The sequence below is a fragment of the Ischnura elegans genome, chromosome 1 (assembly GCF_921293095.1).
Source record: "Ischnura elegans chromosome 1, ioIscEleg1.1, whole genome shotgun sequence".
Classification (NCBI taxonomy): domain Eukaryota; kingdom Metazoa; phylum Arthropoda; class Insecta; order Odonata; family Coenagrionidae; genus Ischnura; species Ischnura elegans.
Window position 1 is genome coordinate 1056336 of NC_060246.1, and position 16386 is coordinate 1072721.

The 16386-nt window shown below is 38.3% G+C and overlaps 1 protein-coding gene across 1 annotated transcript in view; it reads right to left on the bottom strand.

The window, feature by feature from the left end:
• Nucleotides 1–230: 230 nt before the first annotated feature.
• LOC124154128 (zinc finger protein 497-like) overlaps nt 231–16386 on the bottom strand; it is a 30965-nt gene continuing 14809 nt past the window's right edge. Inside the window, exons 4-5 of the mRNA XM_046527665.1 lie at nt 2249–2462; nt 231–776 (exon numbers count right to left, since the gene is read on the bottom strand). Coding sequence (XP_046383621.1) covers nt 329–776; nt 2249–2462 — 662 coding nt within the window. The 3' untranslated portion in view covers nt 231–328. The remainder of the gene's footprint in view (nt 777–2248; nt 2463–16386) is intronic.

Genomic DNA, 16386 nt, shown 5'->3' on the forward strand with positions numbered 1-16386 from the left:
AGGAGGATAGGACTTAGTTAAAGATATTCATTCAGCATCAAAAATGATAATAAATTAATTAAACTCACAGATTTATTATTCAAATTAAAAGTTTAATAAACTTATGTTGCATTATAAACATTCTTTAGTCTTTTTTCTATCATTTCAACGTTTGTTTAAGCCCATATACAGGATAGTTCGCGTAATTGGGGCAGCCGCTTTAATTGGGGCAAAGTGCACAAGTCCCGATATGTCCCAATTAACCGGAATCTTCTTTACTATTATTATTATTTGGGCCAGGCATACTATTATGATTATTATTATCCTTCACTCAACCAACGAACAATGTTCAGTGCGTCTTTGCGTGGTGGTTGAGCGTGCTCTTCTGTGAGAAGCGCTTGTGGCACACGCCACACGCAAAGGGCCTCTCCCCCGTATGCACCCGCAAGTGCGTGCACAGGTTGCCGCTCTGCGCAAAGCCCCTCCCGCAGTGCTCGCACACGAAAGGCTTGCTGCCACTGTGCGTGCGCACGTGAGCCACCAAGTTGCTGCGGAAGGAAAAGCCCTTGCCGCACAGATGACACACGTATTCCCTGCGTCCCTCCTGCGCTGCGTACTCCACGGCTCCGACCCCCTCGTCCGTTCCAGTGTGCACGGCCATGTGGCGGTTGAGGTCGCTGCTCTCGACAAAGCCCTTGCGGCACACCGCGCAAGAGTAGGGTCGCTCGTCAGTGTGCGTGATGCAGTGTCGCTTGAGGTGACTGCTCTTGGTGAAGCCCTTACCGCACTGCACGCACCTGGAAAGCATTGACACATTACTGCGCAAGCCATTCCAAAAGGCATATGGCAGTGGGTGCATTACAATTGTGCGTGATCTCACTAATTTAACACACTGCACAGACCTGGAGAGCATTAACATATCACTGCGCAAGCTGCTCTATTAGGTATATAGCAGTGGGTGAAGTCAACAGGATTTTATAAAAATTATAACTAAGTAAAAATCACAGCTGCATGAATTATTCCAACTTCTAAAAGTTGCTCTCAATTTCAGTCGGTTTTCCATTATAGGAATATATTCTATTCATATAAATTCTTGTAGATTTTATGGACTTCAGGATGTAAAAGAACTTTCGATTGATTCAATTATTAAGGTTTCCATTTTTATTTAGTAAAGTAACTCAGAATCAAAACAACAACAATGAACATGTTATTTATAGAAACAGTTGAAGCATTACATTTCAATCTCAACAATTCTCTTCGCTTTCATTGAAAGGGAAACTCATGCTGTTACCGATTTTGTTCAATGGTTTTGTTATGATAGGATAAACATCAGTGTAATAATTGAAATGTCACGCTGGGTGAACAGAAACTACATGACAGAAATAATGAACTGTTAACATAATAAAAGAAGAAATTCCTTAATGTTGTCGTGCCTATAATTTTTCCAGAGCCTGTGAAAGAGTTCCGATGCACTGAAATACATGGCCATACGCAATGAGGAGCAGGGGGGGGGGGGAGCTGCCCCCCCTTGAAGCAAAAATTGCAAAAGTATTTAAGCAAAATCAGTACTGAATTGCAACGAAAGCATTTAACAAATTTTCTTTAAACCCACGAAAAATGATAAATATTAGTATAAGATTTGTAACTAAAATACAATTATTTTTTTCAAGGAAATAATTTCATAAATTAAAGTCACAACTTGGTTTGCGCCCCCCTAGACAATGGCTTTACCCCCCTGTCCCAGTTTAGATCAGGGGTACGACCTTGCTGAAATATTACAATCACTTGGAAAGCATCAACAATCCCAATTACAGCTTTAACATTTTACCCCGCAAATCATCCCAATAGGCGTATGGCCGAGGGTGAAATCAATTTTTTCAGGCTGTGTAACTGATTAAACTTGTATATGAGAGCGTAGGGGTTGGAGAACAAGGGGATGTCTTTGCCAAATTCGACCCAGAAATATGAATGTGAAATATCAAATCAAGTCATCGCACAAATTCAATAAAGCTGATTACGTTTTGCAGTTTGCTACGAGGAACAAAAGCAGACTTTTTTAAGGTCTTACTTCATCAAATTCAAAGAGTATTCTGAAAAGACAAAAAAAGGCCCACATGATTCCACGACATCACAGCCTCACAGGTGAGCAGACACCCTTGGGGAAGTTTTGAGAATCTCTCACAAATTGGACGAGAGAAATTTAAGAATTCCTTCCACCTCCATATCGAAGTTTTTTCCACGAGAGGAGACTTTCAGTTCATGACTTTACCTGTGCGGTTTGACGGCACTGTGGCTCTTTGCGTGCTGGGTCAGGTCGCTCGCCTTGACGTACCGTCGTCCGCAATCCCCACACGCAAAGGGGAGCTCCCCCGAGTGGTGCGTCCTTGCGTGGCACAATAGCTGACTGCTCTTGCCAAATCCCTTGCCGCAGTGCGAGCACACGCAATGTTTGCCACTATCCCCATCCGCCACATCCCCGAGCCCTGTTCTCGGAAGACAATGCAAGTGCATCAAAGAAGAGTGAAGACACAGGCCAAACTCCAAATACAAGCATACCAACATAGTATGTATAAATGTAACATACACTAACTTAAAAGTACATCTTTCAAAGTGTACAACCAAATCAGAACATGTATACGCACAAACAAAGCGCCTGTAAGTCAAAGAAATTTTACAACATGATGCCACGTTATTACTGTGATGGATTAGAATTTTAAAACAACCAAAATTACTCACATACTCCTAAGTAATATTATATTTATGTAATTAAAAGGACAAGGAATACATTAGTTAGCACATGTTGTATTTAAAATTTAACTTTATTCAATGGAAGCTAAGACACTGTTTAGACCTCATGAGTAGATGTTGAAGCCACCTAGAATTCTATTCTTTGTGTTTTTGAATCTTACTTGACTCAAAGAGTGATAGACATTTTGATTCTATTGGTTTGCATGATATTCCACATTTCGAAGCAGTCATAAAAAATAAAAATAATAAGCTACTGCCCTTGTAATTAAGAAAAACACAAATTTAGGCCAGAAAATAGGCGTTGAACTGGAAAAATTATAGGTGAAATGAATTTGAAAAATCTTTTGAAATTCCCAGCTGGAGCAAAAATTCATGAATGATTCACGATAACATCAATACAGTACAACCAAATCAGAATATAACTAAACACAACCAAAGCGCCTGTAAGTCAAAGAAATTTCACAGCATTATCAGTTCTGATTGCGGCTACTAAACACTAGCCCACTCAAAATCATTGGCCCCTGGTTCTGGATCTGACTAGGCTGCTTGCTGGCAATATCAAAATTGCATCGTCTAGTTAGAAGCAGCTGCTGAACAGTGATTTCGTCTTATAGTGCACTTGGTTGTGCCTCCAAAGTGGACTGGAGGTCGTCTCCACTCACAGCTGACGTAAAAGACGAATTGGAACGTGGGTTGTATTTATCCTTCCGCGTATACATTACGCAAAACACACATGCGATTATGCTGTCGACACTGCAGGATATGCAAAATATATCCTAAAAAGCATTTTAATAAATAGATTTAGAGTAAAAACAATTATAAAATTGATGTGGCGTAGTTTTCATGTACTTAATAGTATATTTTTTTGGTAGTTGCTATGTTGCAATCTTATTTTTTATTCATTAGATTAAAATATATTCTGAACAAACCTCGTAGCTCCGTATCACTCGTTGCAAAAGTTAACTGTGATATTCTATAATCTCGATGATTAACGTTGCAGTTCAATACTTCTCAATTAAAGTAAAATTTATGTTGATAAAATTAATATACAAATATGTAATGCACGAATGTTCAATCATAGGAAACCATTCACCAGCATATGTGACTTTCCGAACGAAAACGGTGTAAAAACTCGTCTTGATATCTTCATAGTCCTCGTGGCAGACTCGTGCGCTATTTTTGAAGTGAAAACTTCTCTAGCGGCGTTAAGCACTTTTGCGGGATGGGGGAAAAGCATAGAATTCGCGTGAGCGCCACCGACCCGACACCGCGATCGCTACTGCGAGATATACATTTCCGTCTTAAAATTCATCTCTTAGTGTCACATCCTCGGTTCGATTCCCCGCCGGGGAGGATTTTTTTCTCAATCACATACAATTTAAAAAATTTTACAATGGATATTTTACTACGCAGGCCCACTAGGTATAGTAAATAAACTTTGTTAATATATAGACTGTTAAAGTCTTTTTGTTTTAAAAACATAAATATTGAAAATAAAAATCTATAGTGTATTTTGTATAAGTTCATTAAATATATAGAGCTCGTGCATGAACGTGCAGAAGAGTGTACACGCTATAAAAATACAGGTCAGTACAATTTAAGGCAGTTTCTTTCACATGCATAGTGAACAATTATAGGTTTAAAGCATATTAAATAAAAGAAATAAAAGCATATTATATTTTAACACGTTGCATACCGATGGCGAGAATTCTCGTCATTTTTTTCCCGAACGTTCCGGACGGATTACGAAGATTCTTGTCATTTAGGCGCATCAACCTAAACAGTTTTAAAGCGTAAAGTACGTATTCGTTAGTACGTTTTCAGTTGTTGTTCGTAATTCATAATGAATTGATGCATCATAATGTTTGATTGGGTAAAGTTATATTCTAAACATTAGCTTTTTAACCATGTTTAAACCAAAGGCATTACTCCCTAATAGGCACATATATCCATTCTCAACACCTCCACCCAGAATCGGCGTTCCTCTTCTTACCAGCGTTGGCATCTTTTTTATCTTTTTCCTTGAAGGTTTGCACGCATTTGTGCTCTAAAAACCACTCATATGAATATTCCATATTATGGCATCACACCGGGAGGACAACACTTTGGATGAAGAAGAAATTTTGTTAGACTTGTGTGCTGATGATTTGTCAGATGTACCATTAGGGCAGGGGTCGGCAACCAGCGGCTCGCGAGCCACATGCGGCTCTTTGGATATGAAACTGCGGCTCTTTAGTTCCATACGCAAATATTACTTATTTTAAAATAACATTTAAAAACGATTTTGAATCGACCAACGAGGATTGGGCACCATTTCTCTCTCTCAGCCCATTGTACTCGCTTTTCACTCCACCTCTCCCCCGTGACACGCGTTGTCACTGTCGTCAGTATGGTAGAAGCAAGCTCTCGAATGAAGCCGTCGCCGCAGTGCTGTTGATGTGCGAAGGAAGTGGGGGCCAGTCCGGCGCGAACCATGGTTCACGACGTAAGCCAGCAATTGTCGCTCTAATCGTCCGTCACTACTCAAACTGACCTTTGCCTTCCTACTGAATTCGCTCCAACTCATAATACACCAAGAAGCGCTTTGTGTCCAAAAATTTCCGGCCGAAATAGTTGAGGTCATGAATTTGGTAATCATGATTGTTGGAAACATAATGAAAATACACTTACATTATGTTTCCTGTGAACAAGTTCCACCAAATATCGCCTTCCAACCTTAAGCTGATCATGATTGTTAACAGCATCTTGTCAAAACCACTGTACCATCGTCAGTTTAAAGAATTCTTAAATGAAATGGAGACTCAGTATTCCGACCTCCTTCACAATAAAGTGCGATGGCTTTCCAAAGGTGAGGTGTTGAAACGTTTTGCTTTGTGCTTAAATGAAATAAATACAGTCCTCAATGAAAAAGGCATTAATCACCCTGAATTAGAGAACGGCAAATGGTTGCAAAAATTTTATTTCATGGTAGATTTCACGGCAAAATTAAACGAGCTGAATCTAAAACTGCAAGGAAAGGGAATCCCAGTCTATGTTTTGGTAGAAGAATTGGTTTGTTTCGAAGAAAAATTAACTATTTTAGCAGAACATATTCAGAGCGGTAAATTGCTTCATTTTCAATTTCTAAAGCAATATCGCGATTAAAAAACCAGAGCAACTGTTGACACGATTTACTTCAGCACAGTTATAAAAAAATTATAGATGAATTTGCTGACAGATTTCAGCAATTTAAAACAAACAAACCACTCTAGCATTCATAGAAAATACTCTCAACACAAATAGTGACGAAATCCACATTGAGCCCTTTGGAGTTGATACTGGATCTTTAGAAATGCAATTGATCGATTAAAAAGTAAAGCTTTGTGGAGTGGAAAATTTACAGAGTTGAAAAGCAAGTTGGAAGAGTTGGAGGTCCAGAAATATATGTACGTAACGCAACAAAAATGGACAGCTTTAAAAGAATTGCCGCGAGTTGAGGCACTTATATTCGACGCATGGAATAGTCTTCCAGATTGCTACAGTGAGGTGAAGAAGTTGGCATTTGGAGTACTGACAATCTTCGGATCGACATATTCGTGCGAGCAAGCATTCTCTTGCATGAATATAATTAAAAGTAAAGTAAGTAGCCAACTAACAAATGAAAATTTGGAGTCATGTATGAAACTTAAAACAACAAGTTATGAGCCAAATTTTGTCCGAACTTTCTAACACCATGCAAAGCCAACGCTCCCATCGAATTTGTTTGTTTTTACTTTTATGTACAAGTTACATTGTTTAATAAAGTTTAAATTTTTGGAATGTATGTTATCGTTTGTTTTTATTTTCACATCAATAGGACATGTGCTTGCAGAGCAACACTTTGCCAATTTCAAAGAAGTTAAAAAATGGGTTAATTAATGGTTTAACTCACAGGAGTTACAATTCTTTTAGAATTTTATCCATAAATTACTTCAGAGATGGTAAGATGTATAGAATCGAATGGTCAATACTTTGATTAAATAAATTTTAAGGAAATACTTGAAATAACGTGTTTTATTTTGCGAAAAATCCGGTAAAGACTTTTACACACACCTGATATATTACCTAATTTGTTGTAAAAAACACTACTTGTATAAGAATAAATAGATTTTTTCTTATGAATAAATAGATTCGTTTTTTTTATAAAAAAATATTTATGCGAGTGCTATTTATTGTTGGTAAGAAAAATTTTTGTGACTCTTTAAAACTTTGAAATTTTGTAAATTGTAATTTTTGGCTCTTCTGACTCAAAAGGTTGCCGACCCCTGCATTAGGGTATGACGAGGATAACGACGAAAGTGAAAGCGATTCTGATTTTGTGGTGAATATGGAAACTAGAAAACCTATTCCTCTAGTTATCAGTGAAAGTGACTCCGATGCGAGTGAAAATGAAGACAATGCTTTGGCAGGAAGTTCTACTTCATGGAAAAAAATAGATTTTGAGAGATATTTAGAGCAATTTTTGGGCCAACCTGCAGTGAAGTGATTACCAGAAAATTCCACTAACATCCTCGACGTGGTCTCACTATTTCTTGGTAATGATTTTTTTGAAATGATGTGCCATCAATCCAATTTGTATTGCTGTCAAAATAAGCATAAATACAAAGAATCGCCAAAAACAGGGAAGTGGTCAAACATAACCATGGCTAAAATGAAAAAAATCTTTTCTGTTTTGATTCTGATGGGTCAAGTGAGGAAAGATACACTGAAGGAATATTGGAGTACAGATCCTTTCATCGAAACAAAAATATTTAGTGACTACTGATGCGAAACAGATTTTAGCAGATGTGGAAAGCGTGGCACTTTAGTGATAACGAAGCATTCTTAGATACTTCGGATAGACTACATAAAATAAGACCCACCGTGGAATACTTAGTTGAAAAATTTCAAAATGTGTAGAAACCAAAGCAGGAATTGTCACTTGATGAAGCCATGATTCCATGGAGAGGAAGATTGAAAATCCTATCTATATACATCAAGACCTATAATCCTGCAAAAATTGTAAAATATGGTTTACTACTTCGAATGATTTGTGAAAGTGATTCTGGCTACATTAGTAATTTAGAAATTTATTCAGCCGAGGGGAAAAAATTAGAACAAACCATCTTGTCTCTTTTGAAGCCACATCTCAATCTTTGGCATCATGCCTATCAAGACAACTATCATAATAGTGAGAAAATTGCAGAACTGCTCTTAGATAACAAAGTAAGAGTGTGTGGAACCATAAGACCAAATTGGGGACTCCCTCCCGCGTTGAAGAGCGAGGCAAAAACTTTGAAAAAGGGACAGAGCACGTTCTCTTGTAAAGGTGAGGTGTTACTAGTGGTTTGGAAAGACAAGAGGGAAGTAAGAATGATTAGCACTGTTCATAACGCCAGCATGGGTAACTCAAAGGTAAAAGATTGGGTTACAGGACAGGCAATCAAAAAACCCACTTGTATTATAAAATACAACGAGTGCATGAAAGGTGTTGACAGGGCGGATATGCACTTATCCTATTACTCCCTCATGATAAAAACAATGAAATGGTAGAAGAAAGTCGTGCTGTGGCTAATAAATTGCGCTCTTTTCAATGCTTCCAGAGTTTATAAAACCCTAAACAAAAATAATGGCATTCGATTCAAAGGCTTTTTGCTCCAGACCGCCAAAGAGTGGGCAGCGAGTAGGCAGGAGTCGAGTGAATCATTCTCGGACGATGACTACGATGATAAGCCAACAGGACGGGCCCCTTCAAGAGATCACCCACAGCGCTTATCGAGAGACCTTAGCAAACACCATCTTGTTCCTATTGTGGAGAAGGGGACGAAAAAATATCACACAAGAAGATGCAAAATGTGCGCTTCGAGAAAAATTAGAAAAGAAACAAGGTATGTGTGCTCAACTTGCGGCATTCAACTCCACAAGGGAAAATGTTTCATGGAGTATCACACCAGAAAGAGATTCTGAAATTATTTGTGAGCATTACATTCAAAATTGCATGAAAAAATTTTAATTTTTAAATAAGTTATGGCATTTTTTCGAATGGAAGGTTTGCTCAGTGAGTGATGTTTAAAAAACCACCGGAACAGAGGGTTAAAAGGAATTTAAATACCCCGGTACGCAACGTGTTAATGTATAAATGATGTTACTTTCTATTCATACACATCGTATTTTTAATTTAATAATAAACAGTTGGCTGAAAAAAATAATTTCTATTTTCTTGAAAAATGAGTATTACTGGAAAAATTAGTTATTTAATAATATTAAATCTACATAAAAAATAAATGGATAATAATTATATCAGTTTTCACTTCTGTCGGAACGGGCCAGTCCCACGACTGCCCCGTTTTTTTATTTTACTTAATATCAATTAGGATAGAGTTTTTAAAAAAAAAGACTCGGTCGGAAGACATTTTTCGGTTTTCTGATATGTTGCCTACTTCTCGAGCTATTTGCGGCAAAATATCCCGTCCACTGAAAATTGTCATTGCACCACTGACTCTGGCCATGCGGCTCACCGTCTCACCGCTCCTTTGCTTCGTATCGCACGGTCCTTTCGCGTGATTTGTCGAACTTGACTTTATTGAAGTGTTGAGAATCCACAAAATTGAAATGGAACATAAATTAAATCAACTATCTCGTTCGCTAGTAATCTAGAGCTTGGATAATAAATTGTACTGAGGGAAAGATACCAAGTGATACATTGGTTTTTCTAAAACTGGGACAAATAGTTTACTGGCACCACGTAAACGTTTTGTTTATTGGACGTCACGCTTATTTATAGCCTGGTATTCGGATGGGCGAAAAAGGGGCCTAGATAAGGCAGTAAATGTTTCTAGGTTGGTTTGAAAATTTGTCAACTGCCGGCAATGCGTTATGAACCCCTGAGATAGCAGAGGTTATCCCACCCGAACAACAGGAGGGAATTTCTAAAGCTCGTACGATTTTTTTTTACGTGAACAAAAATCTTTGAATGCATGCCTACTATCTTTAAAGCTATTTTAAATTATAAATGTTTTTATGAAAAAGGTTTTCTAAGTCTGTTAATAGGAATATATATGGTTTAGAGGAAATTCAATACCCAACGCCTATGCCACCAGGAACGCATCCCTATCTTCCCATTGTTAAAACGCTTTCATATAACGCATTTTCGTATAGCGCAAAGATCCCAAGGAACGCATCCCTTGCGCTATACGAGGCATGGGTGTAATGAAGGTTATTTTCGTTTCCTTCGCAGGTAAGGTTTAAAAGTCACTGCAACACAATAATCTGTTTTGCACAAATTTTAAAAATATCACTCAGCCACTTCCTTACCGAAAGAAATGCTCTTACAAGCAGTTGATGATCTGTACCCCTTTTCCCTCTCCTTTCTCAACGATTTTCGACAATATATTAGGTGAACGCGATTTGTTCAATATTTTTGCTAATGACGTCCAAAGCCATTTTTTCCATAACGTTTATTGCATTGACAAATTCCTTTTCCTCAGCAGCAGAGAAATAGGAAGTCAAAACCCATCACCCTTACTTGGGCGTTGAGATGTGTCTCATTTCCCCAGGGTTCCAGAGACATGTCGTTGTACAGTACTCCTAGGAATTCGGTAAAACAAGGCTGCCCACGAGTAGTTTTGTTCCCGATTGTAGATCATTTAAAGAATATTCAAGACCTTCAATTGAATAGGTTAGTCCAGCGCCCTCCTGAGTTTTCCGTATAGATACCGCCATTATCTACAGCTGAACAAAAAGGTTGCGTTGAAGGAATATTTAAGCTATTGATTAGCGAGGTTAATTTATATAACAAGTATCTCCATGTCATTTTCATTAATTTTCAGGAAAATACGTAGTAAAGTCAAAAAGCCGTTTGATATAATGAAAGAGTAATTTAAAAAGCGCTGGATACTGTCGAATATATTAAATAATTACTAGCAACACCCCTATAGGAGTGGTAGATTCCAGCTGGAGCTAGTAAAAAGTAAATAAAAATAGTAAAATACAGCTTGTGAAAGGCGTTAATTCACTCTAGTTATAGCGGAATATAAACAAAAAGTTATTTTGTCATATTAATGAATTATTTTTACCCGTCCTACGGAATGGATAACCATGAAGGCAATATCGCAAAACAAAAACAAAGGCACCACGCTAAAAATACAAAAGCACTTTCAAAAGATAAAAGCAGAATCATCATTTACATGTGAATAGAATCGCTTTAAATATTGTCGCCACAAAACGTTCTTTGGGTACGTCTGGGACATTTCCCAACGCCCGGGGTACGATAAAGTCTATCTTTACGAAAGGAGCAAACGTGGTAAAATGCCGTCGACGCTGATATGCCAACGAACGCAGCCATTGGAATAGCTATCCGTGCACATGAAATTATTGGAATCAGCCAGCAAAATGAGTGATTTCTGAAATTTGCTTTCATATTAAATGTAATAGGATATTTAAGGCCGTTTAATAGGAGGTACTTCCTCGCGACTCCGATGGATTAATATAAGAACGGGACATCAACGAGCCGCGGCATACCTTTTTTATAAGAGCTTGAACCTTGTAAATGGGAGATAGAGTTTGTTCTAGCCTCAATGCTAGCGAATACGCGTCTTTCAAGATAGTGAAGCCAATATTTTTCTCGGGGTATAATCGTACGACCTTTCAGAAGGATGCTATATAAATTTTCTTTCATGATAGCTTTCACTTACTCCGATGACTTGATGATGAAAGGAAGGGAAAACCTCTGAAAACTAACGTAGCATTGCTGAAGGATATTCTGACAGATGGGGGGACAACATCTGGAGAAATTGATTTAGCCTTACATCATCGTGAGAAATCTCGGAATCTTTTGAAAGAACTTCGCATAAGTACACTCAATAATATATTAATTCCATTTAAATTGACATTCAATCGACATTTTAGCCTCACGTATTCACTCTTCACTCATTATATGGAGATTTCTCTCGCAATTTCTTCAGATTTCCTTATTAAATCGTTCAAATGGAATTATTGTTGAGAGAATTTATAATAAGTAATCGACAATACTAACACAGACTCATGTAAAATCCCTTTTCAGGAATATCTGAGGACCTAATTACCCCCTTTTCTGTAATTTTGAGGGCCGTATCGAGTGGACGTGAAATAAATGATACGGTTTTCTCAGCTTGTTGTCTGAAAACAGCTACATTCTAAGCTAAAATTATATTTTTCCCTTGATATTTCCGTACCAGAAGGTCCATGATCCCCTGGCGAGTTTGCTTCCCGCATCACTTTTGCCTATTTTTAATTGATATTGTGCTCCTAAACAAGATTGTGGCATACGTCATCCTAAATAAGTTTGATTGCATCTTTACAACACACCGTTGATAAAAACCTTCCTTAATTTAATAATACTTAAGACCTCCGATATTTGGCCAGCTTTTTTCAATTTTAGCCCACTGTGCGTCGTGTCCTTGGCTTTATAAAAACCAAGGGTTTAGATATGCTTTTTCCTAAAGGGAGTTTAATTAACTCATTTAATAATTTTGGCTAACTTTTAGAATCCTAGTTTCACGAAGTTCACTCCCATGATGACTTTAATCTTTTTTTACAGTGATATTACGTTTAGTTAACAGTAGTTAATAGTTAATTGGAATAATTTCACCCATTGAATGCAATAACAGCTATATACTACAAAAATAACAAGCAAGAGCGAGGTTTATAAGATAGACATATTTGGCAACAGCGCAGGAAGCCAAAAAGATACCGCGGTGGTGGTAAATATACAAAATGGATTCCAAAATGATGATCAAATGTAAAAAATATACTCCGGAGGCCATAATGATTGGATATGAAATGATGCCAAAATGTAACCTGTCTGTACGGATCCAAGATGCACGTATATCTCCTGCAAATACATAATTTTCGTAAAACAAAATAGTACACAAGGTAGGAAATCACTCGGTTGTTCAACATACGCGATAATATAGCAATATATATAACTATTTCTGGTGGACGCCAAAACGATGCAGAATATATATATATATATATATATATAAATCCCGCTATCATTTTGGCACCCGTTAATGAGCAAGTTGCATTCAATCTGGCGTCCGAGTGTAATTTGGCGGCCGTATGCCGGACGCCGGATTACAAACGTGTAAAAATCGCTGGAATCGACTAATTACATCATGTAGACCCCATTTCCGAAAATTAGTGTGGACGCCAATTTGTTAGCAATATGTGCAAATTTCGTATATTATTAGTTCGGCATAATTCCGGGCCGAGCGGCGCTGACCGCGGTGAATACCCTGCCCCCGAATATCTCCGTGCAGTCTAAGCAGCAAGTGGCGTCCACTGCTTGGCAACACCGCTCTGCCTGGTTCTGCTATGAATTTCTCTCGCCCTAGCCTCTTCGAGGAGTTTTGATCCCTCGGCTGACTGCGCGGTAGCCGAGTGCGCGTCATCCCGCGCTACCGCTCCAGTTTTTACCTGGTCCAAGGTCAGTTAAAAGGACTTGCGCACTGGTAACTTCAATAACAACATTACTGCTATCACGGCATTTTAATGGGCACTAAAATAATTCTTTGGGGGGATTTGAGTAAAATAAATTACACTGAAAAAACACTTTGGATATGAGAGTCGTAGGTTTGGGTGTCACACCCAAAGCTGAGGTGAAGGAAAGGACTTGTCCATACATTTGGTTGTGTCACCCAAAGGGAATGGGTGATGAGGAGTTGGATGTTCCAACTACTCCTTTGGTTGCTACATCCAAAGAAGATGGACGAGTACTTTGGGTGTGAGAACCAAAGAGTTGGGTAGCTCATCAGAACAACGTTTGGATGCCGAATGAAAACTTTAGATCACCTGCCCAAAAGATGGCGCCCCTACCCCTTCCTCCCTCCTGTTCAATTCCACTACACCTTAATATTGTTCTTTTTCAACACATTTTGAAATAGGCCACTAAGACAGTGCAACTAAAAAATGAGAAAACCTAGCTCTGTGATTATCATAATATCTATTATCACATAATTCAACATATTGTAACATGCGCGGGTGGAAAAATAAATATCCATATTTGTAGAACACTAGAAAGAACATTTATTTCCAACACACAGTTACATAAAATTCACTCCAAACACACAATTTTTCTCAATCTCTTCTTGTTCATATTCTCCTTTCCTCGTCAATAAACTCCGTGCCAACGCTCTCGATGATTACTCCGGAAGGCTCTCGATGAATCCACCGTTATAATATCATAAAAAGTGCACAAAACACAGTGAATTAATATCATTACCAAATTTTATGCCAATAACATAAAATATTATTAAAATACAATCACAGCATATTATAAATATCATCGGGAAATACAAGAAACGTGAGACAATTTAACCTCAATAAATAAAGGTCAATGTTAATAAGCACAGCAGCACTTCCGACAAAATATGATCTGAGAGTTTGAACTTTGTTTTAATAAGCACATAGAGATAACAATGGGAATATGAAGAACTCATAAGCAAAGGGTGGTAGTGCGGGCATGAGAATTAATGCAACATGGCGGTGAGAATAAACACAAAATGGCCGTGAGAATAAACAACAACTCGCAACTTACCAGCGAACACATGGATATAGGCTCCAAGTCCAGCCTTCGATAAGAAATTCGCCGTCCCCTCGTCCATAATCTCGAGCAGCAAGAGCAACGAAGCACAAGCGGCAGCAGAGTTCGCCCGTTTTGCCCACAACAAGTCCACACGTGTCTACGGCTTCCACGGCTGAACACAGAACTGCGGGTGCTAGAGAGCTTCATGAGATTGCCACCAGAGCGCGTAACAATAGATTTAAATTTCGTACCTAAACCGGTTGAGTGCACTAACCATAACTTTGGTTCTCCCATCCAAAGGACGATGACTGGACGTGTTTGGTGTGACATTCTTTGCCTTTGGTTCTCACATCCAAAGAGTTGGTTCTGACGTCGCATGATTATTGATGGCGCATCCAAATCTCCCCGCCCAAAAGGGTTTAGGGTGTAACATCCAAACCTGTAGGATTAGTGTATCAGGAAAGCCGTCTTTTCAGTATTAATATTTTGCGCAAAAAATCAAGAGAAATAATGAATGCGGCTGATTTTACTATCCTCTAAAAGTATAATTGGATACCTATGTTCTTAATCATATAGCCACTCGCATATTTTCTTTATTACAATAAAATAAAAGAAGGCCTAATAGCAGAGGGAGGAGGCATGGGAGGAGAGACTCACGATCTGAAGGTCCCCGCATGTCGTATGAATCGAAAAACTAACGCTGTATTCGTGGGAACGAAAAATAAGAGCGATTCTCAGACGAAGGGAAGGCAGGAAGCTTGAAAAAATAAATGAAAGTCAAAGAGCAAAGGAAGGGGGCAGGGGAGGAGTGACTCATGATTTTGAGGTTCCCGTATGTCGTATGCATCGAAAAAGCAACGCTATATTCGTGGGAACGTGAAATACGAGCGGTTCGCAGACGGGAACGTGAAATATGAGCGCTTCCCAGACGAAAGGAAAGCAGGACGATAGAAAAAAATAAAGCCAAAAAGCGAGGGAAGGTGGCAGAGGCGGAGTGACTCGGGATCTCAAATCTATTTTTATTTCGTTGGAAGGGGGCAGAGCGGGAGGACGTAGGAGAAAATGTGGGTGAGTGGAAGGGGTTCCCCTAGACCGGTAAAAAATATTTATTTTATTTTATGCAATGGTTTTGAGGTTTATTGGGTAATTCATGTCCATTTTGTACAAGTACCTACGCATAATACTCACGTGTTTTGAGTAAAAAGCAAATTGGGTGACTATCAATTTAAAAATGAATGAGATACGAGATAACATTAAACACATCGATCTTAAATAACATTAGTGATTCATTTTATCTATATGTCAGCGTCAGTAACATGGTCTGATGTAGCAATTCCATACGGCGCATCTACAGTTTTATCTACCACTCTACAGGTTTGGGTGTTAGACGATTTTAGTAAGATATTCTGGAATTATGCTCCAACGTAACCACTTGTAAGAGCTGTTTGTTCCTTAACATACGTACAAAAACCCACGAAACTTGAAATTGCATTCCATTAATCATAGAAACTTGTACCACTGTTATTTATGCTCCTAATACTTGTTCTGTAGGAAGAATGATCTCGTCACTAACGTCAGATTTTCTCTCTTAGCATTTGTATTTCGATAAGAAATAATTGGCGAGAATTACAAACATTCGCTTTTCTCATTGTAACAATGGTAGTAGATCTACAAGCCAAAGTAATTCCGGGGTGGCTGTGAACCGAAGTGCTTTCTTCGTGAGGCATTGGTTCTTAGTCCTTTTACTAACTCATTCTTTGGAATAGTTAAACATTTCTTCCCACGGCTCCGCAACCCTTTGGCCAAGACTAACGCATCATATACATAAGAGAACGAAATTTATTCAGCTGGAAATAGAAATATATTTTGAAAAATCAGAGCCTCATTCCCTGAGGATCTCATCCACATTTAATGATGCGTCTGATTTCATTACAAGAAAATGGATAATTTGGAAAATCAAGCCTGTTTTTTCTAAAGAATGGTACCCCAAAGGTACTATTAATCTCACTTATAGCGGATTCAATTTATTTTCGAATTTAATGAATTTTTCGTGACAAAAAGACCTAATTAGCAACATTTCACTCGTAATAATGAAAGTA